Source organism: Astyanax mexicanus, chromosome 1, assembly GCF_023375975.1.
Source record: "Astyanax mexicanus isolate ESR-SI-001 chromosome 1, AstMex3_surface, whole genome shotgun sequence".
In the NCBI taxonomy this organism is placed as follows: Eukaryota; Metazoa; Chordata; class Actinopteri; order Characiformes; family Acestrorhamphidae; genus Astyanax; species Astyanax mexicanus.
Genome location: NC_064408.1, coordinates 43,132,600 through 43,154,561, shown reverse-complemented (window position 1 = coordinate 43,154,561; position 21,962 = coordinate 43,132,600). Strand labels below are relative to the sequence as shown.

The following is a 21,962-nucleotide window of genomic DNA, read 5'->3' as shown; positions in this document are numbered from 1 at the left end:
AAAATGCTGAGAGACGGACTCATTATCTGCTCTGGGGCATTTCCCTTTCAGAAATGAAAGTGTTCTTTAGAGTCTCCTCGGAGCTGAGAGAGGCTGTAATGCGCTACCTGTCTTTAGAGTGCTCTTCTGTCTGTGATAGACTCATTAGACTGACTTACTGTGTGTGGGGGGACACCAGAGCAGCATCAGCTGTGTGGATAACAGGCTCTCTCATATTGATGAGTCACCAGGCCAACATCAGGCGAGATCACGACAGATCGTGCCTTTCTACATACAGAACATGAAACATTAAAGTTACTAACCTACGAGTGTGTGTGTTTGTGTTCACCAGTCGTCCCTTCGTTAAGCTGAAGGCTGAAGGTCTGTGTCAATCGAAGCCCTGTCCTGAATCGCTGGTGACAGTTTTGTTGTGGGCAATATGTCAATATATTTATATTGTGATCACATTAAAAAATTACCCTAACATGATTTTCTGAGCATTGTGTTTTGTATACATAATACTACACCAGTAATTGTATAGTACTGTGTCATTATGTAGCTTGCCATCAGCTGCCAGAGCCCTGAGAGAGCAAATTGGCCTTGCTCTCTTCGGTGGGTAGATGGCGCTCTCTCCCCACATCACTCCAAAGGGTGATGTCCACAGCACAAGGCATCTGTGAGCTGATATATTGGAACCCGAGTCGCTGCGCTTTCCTCAGAGTGCGCTGTGATGCTACTTGGCAATGATGCATCAGCAGCAGTTTGAAAAAAAAAAGAGACTGTGGCTGACACATGTATCATTGGAGGCATGTGCTATTCTTCATCCTCCAAGTGTTGGGGCATCAGGGGAGTCCTAATGGGTGGGTTGGGTAATTGGTTGTGTAAATTGGGGAGAAAATGGAAAAAAAACCCTGAAAAAATGGATTCTCACAGTTTCGTGGTTTATAAAGATAGTATTACTTTTATAATTTATTTATTTATATTTTTGCATGCCTGGGTTTGACTTATTCTGCTGTCAGGATTACATATAATATAAACATAAAGGCTTTAAATGAAGGCTTTGTTTAGGATAGTATTTATGGGTGATGTATTGGTTTAGAGGCAGGTAAGGATGGAGAGCTGATTGGCTGAGCTGCAGCAGCAGCAGTGTGCTCTTGAAAAAAAGTATACATTGTCTGTTGATCAGTTACAATTCTTGATTCCTTGGTTCTCCAGTTAACAAATAAAACATTCCAAACTTCAATGTGCATTAATAAGCAGTTGAAAGGGCTATACTGCTTCAGAAGTATTTATGCACCTCAAATAAAACATTTTAGTAAGTTTTACCCATGAGTTTTACCATAAATGATAAGACTCCCAGGAGTGATTCTGGGCTCATTTGGGTCATGACGAGACCTTTTTTTTTCTGAGTGAACAATCACATTTTTTTATTTGACTCTTACTAATAAAAACACTCTGATAAAGTGCTGTTCTGATGTATCAGATGATTTTCCTTTAGACAGGACAGCGCAAGATAAGCTTTTGAATCCACAGAGCAGAGGTCTCTCTGCTCCAGTTCAGACTGTGTTAGCGTGAAATATGCAGGCCTGGAAATTGAAACCGGTATACTGGATGAACCGGTATACCGCCCAGCCCAGTGTCATGTATAGTAGAACAATTTAGATAGGAGAGGAAACAGGACAGATGTGAGAGATCCTGTTGAAAGACCTTGCCTAAAATAGTACACACTGACACTTTGGGTATTTTGGGAATGACATTATTTTTGGGTATTTTGGGATGCTCATTGAAATAATTTTGACATAATGCCGGTTATGAGATGTAGAGTAAACACCCATTCTGATTGAGGTTTGTGGGATAGTTATTTGTAGACAAACATGCAGGCTTTATTCTGTGTACTTTACGGTGACACTGAAAGGGATCTGGAGTTCTCCTGACTACAGCTCTACAACCCTAATATAACCAAAAAAGCTGTATGTGTTTAATAAGCTTTATATGTGCCATACACTATGACTGCATTAGAGCTATGTAAAACAGTGTGTACATCAGGAGGTGTAAAAAAAACACTTGGTGTAATATGTTCTTTGAGTAAGCTTATAGAGGTGACAAGTTTCTTTAGAAAGGAGTGTTTCACACCAAACCCACTTCGAATTGAGCTATTATTTACTTTTTCTTAACCATTAAATTCTGGGAAAAAAATACTTAATCAATTGAAAATCATTGAAAAGCAGCTAACTTAAAGCACAGATTTTAAAGGTTTTAAAGAAGAAATATTGGATCAGTGTCAGAAAAAAAAACAATGTGGTCGTGCACCCTCCTATGTAATTAGTTTAAGTGTAAGGAGAGTGAATGTGTCAAGTCAAGAGTTTTTTATTGTCATTACATCTGAGTACAGTTACGCAGTGTAACGAAATTATGTTGGTGTGTGGTGCAACATGCAACAACAATAAAATAGACACACAAAATTTAAACATGTAATGAATGAGCAACATAGAACTAAAACACTACAATAAATACAATATGTACAACAGATGAGACAGTTTAACAGATATGACCGTGCAGTACCAATACTGTACAATGAAATATGCTGGTGAGAATAAGGTGCAGAGATATGTAACATACTGTAACATATAAAACATGCATCACAGCAGTTACTGAAGTAGAGAGTTTATAGTTTTTATATTGCTGATAGAGATAGAGACATGTGGAATAGGGAATGTGTGTATGTGCTTAGGGAAGCTTTACTGTCTTTAGCAATCCAGTAATGTTAGTGTTTTCTGAAATGGTTCTGCTTTCAGATAAAATTCTGGATAATTATAAAGGCAGGGTTACACAAGACAACACAGCAAACATGTTTGGTGATGAGTAATAAAACAGAGCTGTTTGGAAGTGGATTTAATGATTTGTTTACCACATCTGTATTGTCAACAGAAAGAAAAGTGAATGTACAGACTAGAGAAAATGGACTCAAACACCTGACAATGTGTATGTGAGTGACTGACAGTGCTGAAGAATCCAAATGTTGAGTGTAAGGATATATTGAGGATTGGCTGATAATTGCTTTATTAAGAATAATCGGCAATAACAGATATGGGCAATATTTCAAATTATACGATACTTGCTGATGTATTTATTGCCAGAAAAGGACCAAGCGATGCTGACTGCACTACTACAACTTGTTGTGTTAACTTAAAATCCATTGATTTTAGCTAATATTTTTCCTTTTTTAACGTTTTAAACTTTTAACATGGTGTCTAGTTTCTCTGTAAGTTAGAAGTGTGCTTCTCTCTCTCGCTCTTCTCCATATTCTATTTCCACGTCTCTTCCATACTGTGCATAGTCTCTCTTATCCCCTCCCTCTTATACCTGTTCTCTCTCTCTCTCTCTCTCTCTCTCTCTGTTTGTCCTCTTGTTTTGCCTATATATATATATTACATTAACATTCTATATCTGTATCAAAGCAATGGTCACTCAACACTGAAGTTTTTTTGTCCTCTTCAACACCTGACTGAACTCATGACCTGACTGACCTGTCCGTGCACAGCTCACAAAACATTCTTTCATAGATAAGTTTGCTCAGGTCGGAGAAGCTGGTTCAGTTTGTTTGCACGGACTGTTGGATATTCGAGTTCCGAGCACACAAATACATTTGAAGAACTTGAATTCAATATACAGCATTAAATATAATCAGTACAGAGGTTTATTAAGCATCACAAAAAATGCAAGTGTCTAAAGCGTGGTCATGTGCCAGTCATTTTAGACACCCAAATGGCTTGTATGTAACTTTTTTTTATATCCTTAGAGATTACAACTATAGAACTTAAATATTACTTTGGTCTTTTTGGATAAAAATATACAAATTAAAAAAATAAAAAGTCTGAATGGTTTACTCCTGCATTACAATTTTTGTGAAGTTAAAGTCTTCAATATCTAACAATATCAAGCCTACACTCGAAACAACGCAAAAACAAAGCAAATATTGTTCTATACACTAATGAAAATGACTTACCACAAATCTAAAAACAATGGCTTTTACTAAAGAACTTTTCAAAGAACTACTTAGGCATCCATTCATATGCCACCATGCCCTACCAAAGAATTGCATGTGTGTGAAAAACCTTAAAAGCTACTTCGGAGCACATTTGAAGGTAAAGTGCAAATAAATCAATTATCAAGTAATTGTTGAGAGGACATTATTCTGCCTTTGATCACCATGCTTCGGAAAACACAATAAACAGTGCTGCCTGAGACACAAGGGTTGCTTTTATGCTGACCTAATGCATACAGGACATTCTGGTTGTAGGGCACGAGAGTAGAACATTGAGAGCTTCTTTTTGAAGTTAGCTTGACAACTATGTCTGGTGTGGTTTACCCAGCTGGTATGCCACTGTAAGCTCACATCAGCCATCCCTAAATACCCGGCTCTTACGCATGCAGGCGTCTCCTTGACCCTTTAACCACTAACTTCCAAAAGCAGGACATTCGATACCATCCAGACAGGCTTTTGTTACACACACAGACGCTTTATAGTGTCTATTTTACTCAGAAGCTGAGAGATTCTGTCAGGAAATAAACAGTGAGATAATATTCAAGACTAGGCTCTGATTAACTAGAAGTCTGTAATAGGACACATTTCCTGGCAGTCTGATTGCTTGTAATCAGTTTTAATGTGTAGAGGAAAACAACTGTCAGGTTAAAGGGAGAGTGTGTGAAGGTCATTGGAAAAGGGGCCCATCAAAATGTCCAGTCGGGATGAGTACAAAGTGTTAATTTAATAAGCAGATTTAACTTGATTTATACACAGGACACTGTGCAATTAACACACTCAACAACACAAGCCGTTCTAGTACATTCTATTCCATTGTGACCTACAGCTTATCAGCATAATAGTGAATACAGATTTAGCACAATTCTAATTCTAATTCTAGTATATATCTTCGTCTAATTCTAGACTCTGCAACTATTATTTTATAGTTTTTTATTATATTTTTCAAGCTTGGTTTGACCACCACAGAATCTAGACTTGAACTCCTTTCAAGCTTTGTGATGTGCTGCAGAAGACTTTGCTTAGTGGTTCAAATCTTCCTTCATCATTACAAGATATAAAAAAAAATGCAACTCTGGAGAGAAACACATGTTGTGACATTCCAGAGGTATCTGGAAACTAATATGTTCCGTAATCAAAGCTAAAGGCAGTCCAGTAAAATATTAGAGTGTGTGACCTTTTTCAAACAGGCAGTGATTATAGCTGCAGTTCGCATAAACAAGTTGCTCTGGAGCAGATTCAATAAGCGGGTCACAATGGTAAATTTTAGATGTGGTTTTGGGGTATTAATCACCCCAATAATTGTCTGTGGAGCAGGGGGATTGTGGGCCTGTGGTCTCTGAAGTAATGGAGCTCAATCCAGTACTTTTGGGATTATATATAGTGTAGATAGATTGATTGATTAATTCCTAAGAAAATTGTCAGATGAAATTTAAACATAAACCTTAGGTTTGAATTGAGTGAGAATTGAGTAAGTGAGCAGCACCTTCCCTGTGTGTTTGTCCTGTAGCGTAATTTACCACAGCACGACTTAGATAAAACTCGGATGTGAGAAATCTCAGAACATGAAATGATGACCAATGAGTCAGAGCTTAGAATTTAAAATATATTAAAGTTTACTTGAAAAATAGTTTCAGCATTACAGATATATAAAAGGAACAAAAATTAATAGATATATATTAGAAAAGAGTAAAAGTACATCAACGAATAAAATCTCGATAGATCAACACATTCACAACCCAGAGAGAGAGAGAGAAAGAGAGAGAGAGAAAGAAAGAGAGAGAGAGAGAAAGAGAAAGAAACTAAAGCCAGTCGAGGGCCAGAGAGAACTCCTCAGACTTCATCCAAGCAGTTATACATTTATGCAAATGACGTGATTGGACAGAACTTATCAATATGATTACGTCAGCAGAGTCCAGTAAACAGTTTGTTGTCCAGTTCCAATGACGTGATCCGCTCCAGCCTGTCTGAGCAACAGGTTCTTATCATGATGTTGTTCAGCTCTGTGTCCTTCATGAACACAGCAGACAGTCCTTAAGTGTCCTAAAGTCTGTGAGAAGATGAAACAGTGGAAAAGAGTGGATGGAAAGATCTTCTGGTCTGTGTGCGACTTTACGCCATGTAGAACAGGCATGCGCTGGCTATCCGAGGAGAGGTTCCCAGCACTTCACTCAGATAGCTTGTTGTCTCCTAGTTCATATGCACTGGTCCCAGAACAGCAGTGAAGCTTCTCTGCCACTCAGGGTCACGTACTCCTCACAGCTCTCATTGTTGATGAAAACACTCTGACCTTCCTGATTCCTGAAAAAGTAAAAACAACCTCCAAAGCCTTGTCATAGTGACAGTTAAAAAGAGAGCAATGTTCATAAGGTTATTAAGTGAATTATAAAGTGAACAGTAAAAATAATAACTGTATATATAAATGTATAAAACATTTAAGAATAAGAGTGTGAAGGTGTGGTTATCTCCAATCACACCCTTCAGTCCCATTTGCATAAATATTTTAGGTATTTAGCATACATCCTTTTCCACATCGACTTTCTGTTTCTGTCCTATTTACATTAACATTTAAGGTATTTAGCAGACACCCTTACCCAGAGCGACTTGCAGAAATTCTTCATTGTTTACTTCAAAAATATCCATACCTTGTATGTAGAGACTAGACTGAGAAAGATACATCAAGATCTGCAGTTGACAATTTTGTATAGTCCACATTGCAAATTATGCCAGCTAATCATTGCAGCCCTAGACTCTAAGTGTTGGTTTCCCAGACGGTGATTAAGCCTAGTCCTAAACTATATTGCCAAACATATTTGCTCGCCTGCCTTTTTTTTGTTGATGTGAGGCTTGGATGGAGCTGCTTGGCCATGGAACCCCTCACATGAAGCTCTACCCACTGTTCTGGAGCTAATCTGAAGGGCACGTGAAGTTTGGAGGCCTGTAGTGATTGATTCTGCAGACAATTGGTGAACTCTGCACACCATGTACCTCAGCATCCACTGACCCCATTCTGTCATCTTACTTTGACAGAACGAGTTGTTTTGTTCCTAGTTGCTTCCACTTTGTTATAAGATCACTGACAGTTTGCTGTGGAACATTTAGTATTGAGGACATTTCACAACTGGACTTGTTGCTCAAGTGGCATCCTATCACAGTAGTGAAGTTCACTGATCTCCTGAGAGCGACCCATTTGTTCACTAATGTTTGTTGAAACAGTCTGCATGTCCAAGTGCTTGGTTTTATATACTTGTTGCTATAGAAGTGATTGAAACCTGAGTTCAATGATTTGGATGGGTAAGCAAATACTTTTGACAGTAAAGTGTATCTCCAGTAGAGGATCTCCATTCACATTCTGCTGTCTAGGGCTCTGCTTAAAAGTCAATACTTTTGGGAAAATAAACAGCTTTATTCTGAATGGTGTCATATTTACTATTTCTTTAATTCATTTTTGGGAACATCCCTTTTATTGAACGTATTCAGGTACTTTAAATTGCATCCATTGCTGACACAGATGGGCAAATGCACATATACAGCTTGTCTAGTATTTCTATGTAAAGAAATATTACCAATAGATTAGGTCTGACAGACGAACATAAACACATTGGCTCCGTGTCTAATTCCAAGTGTGGGCTAGAGAGGGTCTAAAGCCCCCAGTTTTGAGAATTGAGTTTTCTGGAATGATGGGGCACTACTTAATAGTTTTGTGATGGGTTGAGAATGAACAAAAGCAACATAGACTCTTTTTTGTAATGCCCAAAATGCAGGCATTGTAATACTGAAAACGTTCATATAGTTTAGGTTTTGTAAATACGATTTTTGACCAAACTGTCACTTTAAATTGTCAGAACTTCCCACATACAACCCTTAACTTAACAGTTAATTGCCACATGTCTTGATACTCATTGTGATAGCCCTTGTCTGTGTGTGTTTTTGTGTGTGTAGATTCAGACCATGAACTACGTGGGGCAGCTTGCGGGGCAGGTGTTTGTGCAGGTGAAGGAGCTGTACCGGGGGCTGAACCCTGCCACCCTCTCAGGATGTATTGACATCATCGTGGTGCGGCAGCCGGATGGCTCTCTACAGTGCTCACCTTTCCACGTTCGCTTTGGCAAGATGGGTGTCCTGCGCTCCAGAGAGAAAGTGGTGAGTTCTGCTTCTGACACAGAGAAACACATAGCAGCTCAAACTGAACAATGTTTTTATTAATATCATTAATTGCATTGAGACTATGGGCTCTATCTTACACCCTTGCACACTTGTGCACTGTTTTCTCTGCTGAGAACCGGAGAAGCGCTGCAAAATCAGAGTGTACTACGTCATTTTAAGATGCAAAATGTAAATGTCCAAATAGAGATAAACACTGCGAGATAGTTTAACATTCTTTATAGAAGTGTTCCTGAAATATGTTCCTATTCCAGTCTTTGTATTAAGTTGTTAAGGTGTATTATTTAGTTTTTATACCACAGTTAGTTTCAACCCTGCAATGTGATTGGCTGAAAGGCATTCTATGAGTGCCATTATCAGCTGGTAATACACTGTAACCAAAGCTCTCCATGTATTACTCTGCCACATACAGGTAACATGGCAGCAATGCAAATCCGGCCAAACAATGCAGCTAAAAACAGAGCAGCAATGGAACTATTTTAACTTGCGAAGTTACAATAACCAGCGTTAATGGAACTGTGATATAGTCACAATATAACAAGTTATAGCACTCCCTCTTGTGTATTATTGCTTAATAATTTAATACAAAAATGTTTTAAGAGCTGAGAAAAGTTTATGTAACCCTACAAATTAGGCTTTAATTTTTACATAAAGGTTATGGCAAAATAAGAAACATCTGTATCTTGTCTTGTCCAGGTGGATATAGAAGTGAATGGAGAGCCTGTGGATTTGCATATGAAGCTGGGAGAGAACGGCGAGGCTTTCTTCGTCAAGCAAACAGAGAACGATCAGGTACAGAAAAAAAAATGCATAACACATGAACATGTCTCACACAGCCCACAGACAGACCTTATGATCTGCACTATGAGGAAGTTTCCTCAGCATATTATCACCATCATTAATCACCTGGTAATCAACTGTTAATGATAAGTCATCATTCCCACCACCGCAGAACACAAACCATCCCCAGACCACAACACTGTAGCAGCGCTGTCTGTACTAATAGGAGCAGAAAAGCCATTGTGTTACTACTGAATGTACAGTAGATTCCAGTGTATGGGGAACATGTGCAGTGCATTAGGGTTATTTAGTGAAACACAGACAGCAGAGCCTGGTACTTATGACTTCTGCCTAATCCAGCATTCTAGAGCCGAATGTGAAGTGTTTGATGTAAAAGCTGAGCTTTTGGTTGGTGCTGGATTAACTCTTCAGCTACTGCGTGACTACTGTAATCAAAGCACACATTTACAGTATATAAACAAACGTATAAATCATAGACTCTGCATACATACATAAATATACATATACACAGAGTGGAGTACAGTAAAACCTTTTTACATTTAAGTATCTAATAAATATTAAAAAAATAGGGCTGTCAAAATTAATGCGTTAACATATACAGTTACTTTATCTCTCTCTCTCTCTCTCTCTCTCTCTCTCTCTTTCTCTCTCTCTCACACACACTTGTGTGGTCATGCCCAAACAAACACACACACAGCTGATGGCACGTTTTATGGAGCTACACTAGCATTTATTTTCTCCATTAAAAGGCAGAAGGCTCTGAATGAAGCTCAAACAGTCAACTGAAAAAGAAAACAGATGCTGACTGGAGAGAGAGATAATTCTGCTGCTCTGTGTGCCAGGATTAAAAAAAAAATACAATGTTCAACTCAGTGTAGTGGCAGTTGCTGAAAGTGCCTGTGATATCTGTCTATGCTGTTAAGTTCACTTCTTTGTCTTGCTCTGTTGTTTTATTAGCAGCAAACATTTTTTTGTGTAAAATTAAGGCAGACTAGAGTCTCTGAGCTTACAGAGGTCCAGCGCTGAAAATTATTAATGGACTTCAGAGATGTGTTCTATTTATACCCAATAGGTAAAGAAACCAGAGGCCACTGCTAACTCAGCTACCCTGGACACTGACCCCAAAATAGTTCCTTTAGTTCATCGTGTTCTGACTCTTAACCTAAATCTATTTTAAGAAACAGAACTAAAATCAATTAAAAAATATCTTACATTGGTAATATGTACACTCTTTTACCAGTCAGAGATTAGTAGTAATAGACTACATATCTCTTTCAATGGTGAATCTTTATTTATAATTCTGTACAGTCCAGGACTAGTCTTAATCCCTGTCTGGGAAACCAATCCTTAGAGCTAGTTTGGTAAAACAAAAAAAAAACTAAACTAATAAATCAATAAAATGTACAGCATTTCCCTTTACTCCAATTGTAGCAAAGCTAAGACACATCAACAAAGTTTGCTTCTGTAACTACTGTAGCTATTGTAGCTAACAAGTAATTGCGGGTTATCTCTGACTGTTATATTTATGGCTATTTAAAAAGAATACGGCTAAAATTACAGTGTTCAGTGACATAGTTTAAGTGGATGTTAAGTTGTGATAAATATCCTTTAATAATCCAACATATTCTTCAAACAAAACAAAAAAGTCTGCATGATGTCCTCTAAGCAGAGCAGTGATCTTTAACTGGCATGTGACGAAGGCTCGGTTCCTCAAATCTCAGAGGAACCAGCGTCAGAAAAACAGAAAAACTTCCCTCTGTCTTTTTCACTCCATCAGCTGTTACACAGCTATCTCTCCATCTAACAGCTGCTTCTTTAAAGCATATAAAAAACTAATCATTCAGTGAATAAAATTCTCCACTGTGCAATCAGCATGTCTTTATGCTGGATTTGTTCTGATGCTCCAAAATCAATGTTTGTTTGTATTAGTTTATTATAAGGAAATTGGAAATTAACATAAACCTATAAATTAAAGTAGGTCATGGTCAATGGTCAATGTTGGCTAATACAGTTAGGTAAACCACACTGAATGTTGTGCCACAACACTGGATTTGAAATTAAAGAACTAAGATGTAATTGAAGTGTGGACCTTCAGGTTTAATTCAATGGGTTGAACAAAAATATCCTTTGAAGCATTTAGGAATTGAAACCGTTTTCCTACAAAGCCTCCTCATTTCAGGGGCTCAAATGCAATTGGACAAATTATCTCAAAAGCTATTTTATAGGCTGCATAAGCCATGCCCTTTTTAATCCATCCTCAGTTCACCAGGTAAGGTCTGGAACTGATTCCAGGTGTGGCATTTGCGTTAGGAAGCTGTTGCTGTGAACCCACAACATGCGGTCAAATGAGTTCTCAATGGAAGTGAAACAGACCATCATTTATCTGAAAAAAGTGTAAATTCCTCAGAAAGATTGTGGAGATTGTTAGTAGGGGCTAAATCAACAGTTTGGTACATTCTCAGGAATTAAGAGCGAAGTGATGAGTTTGGGAAAGCTAAAAAAAAAGACCGGGATGTCACCAGAAGACAACAGTGGGGTATGATTACAGAATCCTTTCCATGGTGAAGAAAAAAAAACCTTCAACCCATCACCCAAGTGAAGAACACTCTTCAGAAAGAAGATTTATCAGTCTATCTCGTCTATCATAAAGAGAAGACTTCATGAGAGCAAATACAGAGGCTTCACCACAAGCTGCAAGCTTACCAAAAAACATCTAAAGAAGCCAGCCCCAGGTCTGGAACAACATTCTTTGGACTCAACCTGTATCGAAAAGGTAGGAAGAAGAAAGTATGCAAATGGCATGTAACAGCTCAACATAAAACTCTCCACATCCTGTGTAAAACATGGTGGTGGTGTTATGGGTGTGCATGGCTTCCAGTGGCACTGGGTCACTGGTGTTTTTTGAAGAATGACAGAAGACAGAAGCAGAAGGATGAATTTAAAATGTACATGGATTTACTTTTTGCTCAACAGATAGACAATGGCCCAAAACACACTGCAAAAGGAATTTTCTGCAGTGGCCAAGTCAATCAGCAGATCTGAACCTTGCCTGCAAAAGATTCTCATCAAAATATTAAAAATTACCATTTTTTTATGGTAACGTTTTATTGTCCATTACTTCTGAGCCCTTGAAATAAAGAAGCTTTGTGAAAAAATATATATATTTTTATTCAACTCCTTAAATTAAATCTGAAAGTCTACAGTTTAATTGTATGTCAGGTCCTTTCATTTCATATCCAGTGTGGTGGTATGTAGAATCCAAATCATGAAGAGTCTGTCACTGTCCAAATATTCCTGGACCTAACTATGTATGTGAGCTGACTCTAAAGCAGACACTTTATATATATATATATATATATATATATATATATATATATATATATATATATATATATATATATATATATAGTGTGTGTGTGTGTGTATGTGTATATGTGTGTTTTTGTAAAGTTCAGGCTGTTTCATGGCCCTCTATGTGCAAGTGACTTTGTCTTTGTGCTCATAATTCTCACCTAGGTTCTATTAAAACCAACAGTATGTATGATTAGAGTTCTCTCTCTCTTTCTCTCCATACTTTAATCCATATTTGGTTGTTAGTGACGCTACTAAAAGTGGAAGCAAAAAGCCAAAAATATACTTGAATAAAAATCCGTAAGTGTCAACATTTAATCACTTAAAAACATTAAATTGAGTAAGAAAGAGAGGTAATGTTTGACTAATAAACAAACTTTAATGTTTGGTGATGGTTTGAGATGCGATGGCTAATGCAGAGTATTCATTCTTCCATAAAAAAAAAATATTTGCATTTTTGAGTCAAGAATGTTTCTTTTAGAAATGTGATTCAGTTTCAGTAATAGTCGAGTAAAGTATCTTCAATACTTTAATCTTCAAGCATAACTCTGACTGGCACTCCTTATCCACACCTTTCCTCCTCATGACACTCTAAACATAAAGGGTTGCTTTTCCTTATGTGATAAAGCCAGGTCGTAGACCTTGTATTTCTTAACTAAGAATCCCCAGTCACAGTGTTTTATAGTTCAGATCATGACTAGGCTTAATCCATATCTGCCCCAAAGGTATAGTTTCACAGAGAGGGATTAAACCTTGTCTTAGACTGCATAGCATTGTGAAAGAAGATTTTTCATTGAAAAGGAAAGGCCTAGTCTCTGTCCAGAAAACCGACCCAATGGGATTTTTATAGTAGAGTAAAAGGTATTGCATGATAGTGAAACCCTCTTTGGTGGTAAAATGAATGATTTTTTTTAAAGTATCTATCTAGAACTGTAAACAAAAGACGAGGTGAATAAACAAAAAAGGTCATACACATGGCAGGCAATATAACAGACAATAGGTGCAATACTCAGCATGGACAAGACGGAAATCAGGGGTATAAATACACAGGATAAGAGGGGTGAGCAATCAGTAGCTGGGCGAGTGAGAACAATGTGGTGCCACATGATCAGTTGTGTGTGAGAGTTCTGGTGAGGATGCATGCTGGGAAATGGAGTCCAGGGTAAAAGTTCAGAGTCCATATCTGTGTTGGAAAAGTGGGACTGTGGCCTCCACCTTTAACCCCATCAGTGCAGTAAACACATGTGTCTGCCCAGTGAAGGTTAAGTTCCTTGCTCATTGACCCAACAGACCAGCTTATCAAACCCACAACAATGTCATCTATAGCCTGGTGCTCTAACCGCTAAGCCACTGCTGTCCCTAAATAGTTTTTATATTTTCAGTACATTTATTTTCAATTTACTTCAAGGGCCACTGTATGACTGGAGTAGGTGTTTGATTATAGTCAAATTCTTTCATTAATAGTCATTCTTGTGTAACTAAATGTTTTACTATGTGGTGAGTAAGGATGTAGGCCCCTCAATTAAGCAGATTACTGAAACTAGAACAGTCACCACAGTAAAACTCCCCCTGTGTTGAACACATCTTCAGTGTTCTATGTTTGGGTTTAGCACATATCTTGCAAAGCACTGTATTTACACACCACAAACACATAGGCGCAGTCAGGTTGTACAGAGTCACTGTGTGACCTGTCTGTAAACCTTGTCATTATTGTGATAGAACAGAAAGGTTAACAGGCTTTCTTAACCTTAGCATACTTTCGAGGCATTTAAAACTATGCTCCTGTGTTCCTTTTTTAAATCTGAATCTACAACTATATCATGTATTAACTTTATAGAAAAAAGAAGGAACAACATTTCTTTCGCTAGTTTTCAGTTAAATCTGGCATTTTTTTTAAAGAAGCAGTCCTTAAGATGTTTTTTTATTGAAAGCATTAGTAATCCTAAATTGGTAATTTTTAAATTAAATGTCATTAGTTTGCTTCTGCTACCATTCCTGCAAAGTCAGATATATATATGTATTCTAAAAACAGAGTGTCTGGTAGGTCTAGGAACCTTTTTCTGACTATAGCAAATTTTGCTGGTTACCTGCACAAACATTGGTGCTGCTAATGATGCTGATGCACAAGCTACTGCAAACATTAAGATATTTGACCTGCTAACTCAGTAAAAGCTGTTCATTCATGCATTGGGAAACCAAAGAAATGCAGAATTAGAACTGTAGGACTGTACATTTAATTAAATAGTATGATAGTACTTTTAAAGAGCTGATTGATGCCAATGCAATAGAAATATAAGTAACTCCCATGTCGATTAATTTCAACAACAGACTAAAATGCAAACTCAAAGTCTGCGTCTAGTTTTTTTTTTTTTTTATGATGAGGACATGAAATCCCAAATACATGAACACATATCCTTTTCACCCTACAGTAGTTTAAACAGCGGTTTACTATTTTAAACTAAAGTTGTGATTTGTTGTGAAGCACAGTGTTAGCCAATCAGAAGAGTTCATTTACATGTTCATTTATGTAAAGAGTATCAGTTATCAGTAATGGCCTTTTCAAGCCAAAAAAAAAAATATTAAGAGAAATAACTGAAATTGTGACAATTTTGTCTCATTGCACCACACAAAAGTCATTAGTAGACCTAAATAAAAAAATTTTAGCTGCCATGTATAAAAAAATACTGTGCACAAATCATACAAACCATGTAGAGATATTTAATTTCATTTACACTCAAAATAGCCATTAAGGGCAAGTCATTTCGTAGTCTCCCTGTCATACAATGGGAGTCAATGGGATGTCTAAAAGGTTGAGCTCCTCTGCACTTTTACACGCTACTAATGCATCAATGTAACTGAAGTTTCAACATCTAAGGGCGTTTTCACACCAACACCATTTGGTCCGGTTAAAACAAACTAATTACCACAGCTGTGAACAAACGCTGTGTCTATGCATGCACGGTCTGTGCTGCTTTCACTGCTCACAGCCCAAAACTCGGTTTACTATGTGTACATCTGTGCTGCACATCCAAACACTGATTGAAAACGCAGCATTTCAGCATTCAGTGTTAAATCACAGATATATGCGCTGGAACACAGAATCTTCTCGCTACATTTACTTTTTCGCATATATATATATTTACTCCCAGACCAGACAGCTCTGACCAATCAGAGGACACAGTCTGCTCACGTGGATTATTGGTGCGCATTTAGGTGCGTTTAGGTTTATGCATTTGTGGAACCATTACAAACAGAGGGAGAAAACACTCCAAGTAAACAAACTCATCAACTAATACAGACCAGTGAAACAAACTACAGGTGAAAACCCCCTATTTCTAAATGCGTAACTGGCTTGCATCATGCTCAGAAAGAGTAAGGCCAGTTACATTATTTTGGATTCTCAGCCATGGATGACTGTACATTTCAGCAAAAATTATGCTGGTTAAATTATATTTTATAATTCTATTTTTTTCAGGCAGAAATAATGGACACATTACATAATTATATTTTCAGTTTTATATATGTATTGCTTTTGTCCTCCTGCAGGAAGTGGTGCCTTCTTACTTGGCCACCTCTCCCATCCTGTCTGATGGTGCGGTGATGATGAGCTCTTTAATCCAGACTCTTGGGCCATCGGTGTCTGGCATAGAGAATGGTGCAATAAAGAAAAGGAGGAAGAGGAGGAGGAAGTCTAAAGTGGACAGTGTAAAGAGAGAACCCAGCGCTGAGTACTCGGAGGATGAAGAGGTCTTCACCATCGACATCAGCTCCAATGAAGGAGATGACCACACTGCTGACCGAAACAGGTAAGGCTGCAAATCCCTGGCCTCGTGACTAATTGTTTATGATTATAATATGAAATCATTCAGTGTGTTTTAAAAACATTTGTAGAAGAGATAGGGTCCTATCTTTCACCTTGTGCAAGTCATCATTGCTAGCTTCCACCCTGCCATCAGTCTGTTTTCACGCCTTGCACCTACGGTGTTAAAATAGCGTTGGAGTATAGAAACATATTTATGCTGATTGACAAGTTGGTCTGGGTGTGAGGTGTGTTCAAGTAAAGTTCTGGTGTATTGCTATCTTGTGTGTGCGTAATGTGCAAAGACTGAAATGGAGGTATTGAACAGAAGCAGAGTTTAAATTAAATGCGCTAGTACAAAATAAACTGAAGGATATAGGCATGTTCTGTAAAGTCTGTACTTTACAGTACTGTGTGTGGGTGTGTGTGCGCGCATGTGTTTGCTTATAAAAATGAATTACCAGACAAAAAAGGTAAGTCACATGTTTTACAAGTAAGGTACGGTGAAATAAGGTGAGAGATGTGTGTGTGTGGCTTTGTGGCTGTCTGTGTGTGTTTGTGTGTGTGTTCATAGCAGACAAATGTACAAACACATGCTGTACTGAGAGACAATGAAACCATCCAGATTCACCACATCCTCTTCTGAATCATTATCCTCTTTTTACACTCTTTCTTTCACAAGGGACGTTAATCAGTTTGTATCATTCACACACACACACACACACACACACACACACACACACACACACACACACACACACACACACACACACACACAGTTATACAAGGGGAGGTAGTTAACATGCTACTCTTGGAATGCCCCACTTGCTGTTCAAGCCATACCAACCACCATATGCTCCCTATCACTCATCTGTCTGTGTGTGTGTGTGTATTTGTAATACCCTGTAGTATTGTAGTACTAATCAAGATGTTTTTATTGTTGGATACACTGCAAACACATGCTCATACACAGATTAGTTTGGATCAATAAGAACTCATATTATTGAAAAATCTGTGACAATAAAACATTAGTTGATCAAAGAACAACTAAGTGCCAAGACGTCCAAAGATCTCCAAACATAGCCTCTTAATTTGTGATCTGGAATTGTGAAGATAACATTGCCAACAAACACTAAGGGCCATATCATACACCCTGTACAAGGTGCGTTGCAATGCTCTTTGCTATCTTACACCTTGCCGACAGTCTATTTTCACGTCTTGCGCCCGCGCTGTCAAAATAGCGTCGGAGTTTAGGAATAAATCTACACTGATAGGTGTAGTAAAATGCTAAACTAAAATGTTTTTACACTTTTAGACAATAGGTTTTACATTAAATATTATTTCCAAAATGTTAAGCGTAAACTTTTAAATTCCCTGGGGTTTCAGCTACTTAAGGTTTAATTGATGTTTAAATCGATTAAATAAAATATTAATCTTAAATGGTTGTGTTATCATTACATTAACAAACATTGTAGAAGTTCGGTTTCCATTTGTTTTAAAAAGGAGGCACAGGATACTTCTTAAATACACTACAAACCTCTTCACAGACATAAAACAGGGTTCTCCAATGTTTTCAAAGCTAGTTATGTTTCATACAGATGGAAAATACTCACCCTCATATAAAAATATATGAACAATGTTTGCAACATGTGTGTATTGTCATGTGTCTTAGATACACTTATGTGTATGTGTAAGTTAGTGAGAGCGAGTGAACAAGTGAGAGAGAGTGAACAAGTGAGAGAGAGTGAACAAGTGAGAGGACCTCACTGCTTCTCCGGGCAGTAAATTCAACGATCACTGTTTACTCTGTCCAAAAGTAGGTCAAAAGAGACAGTGAGAGAGAGAGAGAGAGAGAGAGAGAGAGAGAGAGAGAGAGAATGAAATGCAGGAGTGAGGGATAATGAGTAAAGTAGAAAGGAAGGGGTGAAAGGAGTGCATTTCTCATGAGTGAGAACACAAAAACAGATGTTTCAGATTTGTTTATAGTGTGTGTGTGTTTGCTCATCAGGACCTCTTTGAGGGACATGATGAACGATGACTGCTCCAGTGGCTCTCATAAGCAGAATGCTGTGTATGCTCGCTCTGATGGAGACTGGTCCCCTATGCACAGGTAACACACAGTCATACACACTCACAAAAAGGTGTATAGATAGTACTGTATAGATAGGTAGTAGGTGTGTATATATAGTAGTATTGAAAAAAAAAACCTGACTAATCAATAATCTTAATTTGTCTCCCTCTCTTTCCCTCTGTAGTCCCAATGTCTCTCGCCCCTGCTCACCTAAGAGTGACTCTGAACTGGTCACTAAAGCTGGTGAGGAGAAGCAGCAGAACCCAGCCATGTTGTGGGCTTGGGGGGAACTGCCCCAGGTATTGACCACAGATAAACTTGCATACCATACATAACATAGACACAGCATAGAAGTATGCAAATTAACATATTTTTTGGACTATAAGGTGCAATTAAAATCCTTTAATTTTGGCCTGAAAATGACAGTGCACCTTACAAAACCACCTTATGTATGAATTCTACTGGTCAGCTTATAAGGAGCAGTAAAGCCACTTCGTTGAAGTACAGTGTTATGTAGGAGTTTTCAGTGAAGTATATCTTGCACTGAGGCTGGAGACGTACTAGCATAAGCCACTAACTGCAGTGCTAGCTCTTTCACCATTCAGCCTGGGTTACCGGAACACTTAGGGTTCCTCAGTCTACCCCTATGGGGCAGCATTTACTAGACTAGTGCTACTGACTGGGGCTGGCTAACACTTCTAATCGCAGCTGGTTAGCGTTGCTAACTGCAGCTGGCTAGCGTTGTTAACCAGAGCTGGCTAAGCGCTTGCTAACCGTGGCTCGCCCTTGGACAAAGTACTGGAATTCTAAGCTTACTGTAAATAATAGGAAGTGCTTTACTCACCCAAATCGGAGTAGATTAATATCTAGGGCTCAATTCACTTTATAAGAAAAGTTTTTTTAAGAATTACAGTTTTGTTTACTTAGACAGTTCCCCAGCAGCGAGACCTGCTGAATTAGAAAGGAAACATGCGAAACCCTTGTTCACTTTAAGTATGCATTCTCACTAGTGACGCCTAATGCACCATATTGGAAATGCCCACAGCTGAATATGTTTTGAGGTGTTATCTTGTTAGTAAAGTTGAACCTGGTCAGCATGCATTACCACACACAGTGGATAGTGTGATGAATGGGGATGATTGTAAACGGCAACATCTGGCTAGAACTGTCCGTGTGAACAGACCAGCCACTGTGGCAGAAATCACATCCATATTAAGTGCAGAACGTCCAAAATGTATATCCTGTAGGTCAGCGCTGCATCCTTTAGCTTCCCTGGAACATGGCAAAAGTCATGGGACACAACACTTGCTTCTTTCCCATGAATTTTTATATGTGAGTGTATATTCATTAATACTAATAATTATTTCTCTTACAGCCCTCCTTTATGCCATCTAAGCCGGATTCCCCAGCTGTGTGTCCTGTTTCCATCCCAGTTTCTGACAACACACATTTCAAAGTCATCCCCGATGCCTCTGCCTCTAACCAGCATTACCCTGCTGACAGTACTGCGACCCTGCGTCTGATCATGCCCACAGCGACCACAGCCAAGACGACTGTGTCAGAACACGTGAAGACTGAGGTAGAGCCAATGAGGCTGGACTCCAATCATTTAGCTGTTGGGGCAGAGAACATCACAGCAGGAACAAGGCCAAAGAGAGTTCAAAATGGATTTGATGGACAGGACCTGGACCCTGAGACAATGGAGCCAGAGACCACAGCGGTATTAGCAGCACGTTTAGTGTCAGAAGTTGAAGAGGGGGCTGTAGCAGCTATAGGATCCTCCCAACAAAGTAAAACCGATTCACCGTCTAAAAGAAAAGGTAACTGACTAACAGACTGATATTATCATATAATATTGTAATTTCAGACACTTAATCTGGCCATTGCCTCCATTATCTATATTAGCTTTGTAATTCCACTGCAAAGTAAAAAAAACTGGGGTCAGTGACCAATCATATTCATTTAATATTTTACTGATCTTTTAATGTTTAAGTTTGAAATGGATTTCCTTTATGAAACAGGAAGCTTTATGTGTCTGCATTGTCACAGTGAACATATGAAAGTTAGGCTCATATCAGATCCTCTTTGTATCCTACAGATAAGAGAAGCCGTCATCTTGGTTCAGATGGAGTGTATCTGGATGACCTTACAGAGCTGGATCCAGAAGTAGCTGCTCTATATTTTCCAAAAAGGTGCAATAATCTACTTTACTTATTTTCCTTTTTTTAAATCATTTTTCCTCTAAATGTAATCTATATTTTCTTACTTTCTTCCTTCGTTCTGGTATTTCTTTTTCTTTTCTTTTTATCTTTATCCTTACCATAAAGCATTTTTAATTTTAAATTTTAAACAACAATTTTGTTACATGCGTTTTTTGACTAATATATGTAAATGAGCTCTATTCCCACTGTCTATCCTGTAATGTGCTACATTCAAAAATTTGTTCCTTTCTCCTCTCTGGGTGGGTACGATGGCCCTCTGTCTCCCCAGCACTTAGCTTGCCGCTAGACAGCACAGGTGTCTATTAGTTGACATAGTGTAACTGGCAGTTAGTGTTCACCTCTAAGCGTGGTGATCTGTCTAATTTGTTTGCAGTAGTGATGTGTGATTTGAAGCGATGCCTTGGAGCCTGTGTAGAGAAAAAAGGGGCATGGCAGATTAAGCCCCAGTTTAAGGGCTTGTGTCATTTACTGTAAAAATCACATGACTGATGACAAACGAGGCCTCAGATTCAGTGGGACACGTGATTGTTTAATTTTGGGTGTCACTACCACATAAAGGAGGTTCGAGTCTCGCGACCCTTTGTGGGTTTTGAGTTGGCGTTTGCTGTTGTGAGAGATGTGAATTTATTATTTAGTTGGTTAAGAGTTTGTGGTTAATGTTCTGTTATATCATAGATTATATCAGCTATTATTATTATTATTATAGAGTTTAGGCTAGTTGTAGGCTATGTAGGCTTCTAAGCCTGGGGGAAAAAAGGAATGGACCCTAAAAAGCTTCTTTTTTATGAAAAAAAAAATCAATGATTTATGTTTGTTCCATCTGTTGCAGTTTCCTGTCTTTCAGTTCCATAAGCACTCTTGCATTCAATGAATATGTACTAATAAGTGACTGCCTATTTAAAAACAACAGAAGCTGTTCATTTGTTAGAGTTAATTTGTAACATTTCTAACATATTTAGGTTGTTTTTTACTCACCTTTTTCTCTCCCAAAACGTGAATCCTTTAAAGTTTCAAAAACATGCATTAGCAACTTTTAGGACAGCCAAACTCTACTTTCCTTACTGAGGAACACTACTGGAAAACACCATTGGTTCATGAAGTCTTGTTTTTTTGCCATCACTAGTTTGTAGCAGTTCAAGAAGAAATGTGTCTCATCTTAATGTGTCTCAGAGAAAACCTCTTAAACTTCACCCTCCCTTTACTGGATATAACATGGGATATAGGTCTGATAGCTTGATGGAAATTGGAAGTCCCAGCAGCTGCTTACATGTGTGTGTATATTTACAGTGAGGGCAGCAGTGCAGGGCGTGTGTGTTGTGAAAACACCACACGCAGCATGAGCATGTCACCTCAGTCTGTGGGAAGCTCAGGAGCTGACAGTGGAGTAGACAGCTACTCAGAACAGACCACGGACCTGCCCTCTATTGCCCTCTCTCTGTGTGGAGGACTCACTGACAGCAGGGAGATCACTAAAGGTGCAGACAGACACACATACTGTACACCTACGTTCACTTATACATTCAGATTTTAGGC

General features: G+C 38.3%; 1 protein-coding gene across 2 annotated transcripts in view; it reads left to right on the top strand.

Moving 5' to 3' along the window:
• lpin1b (lipin 1b) overlaps positions 1-21,962 on the top strand; it is a 44,524-nt gene that overhangs the window by 11,070 nt on the left and 11,492 nt on the right. For both annotated transcript variants that reach the window (XM_022683112.2, XM_007260451.4), the window contains exons 2-9: positions 7,964-8,164; positions 8,882-8,977; positions 15,884-16,143; positions 18,145-18,246; positions 18,392-18,506; positions 19,583-20,027; positions 20,306-20,399; positions 21,717-21,904. In XM_022683112.2, coding sequence (XP_022538833.2) covers positions 7,964-8,164; positions 8,882-8,977; positions 15,884-16,143; positions 18,145-18,246; positions 18,392-18,506; positions 19,583-20,027; positions 20,306-20,399; positions 21,717-21,904 — 1,501 coding nt within the window. The remainder of the gene's footprint in view (positions 1-7,963; positions 8,165-8,881; positions 8,978-15,883; positions 16,144-18,144; positions 18,247-18,391; positions 18,507-19,582; positions 20,028-20,305; positions 20,400-21,716; positions 21,905-21,962) is intronic.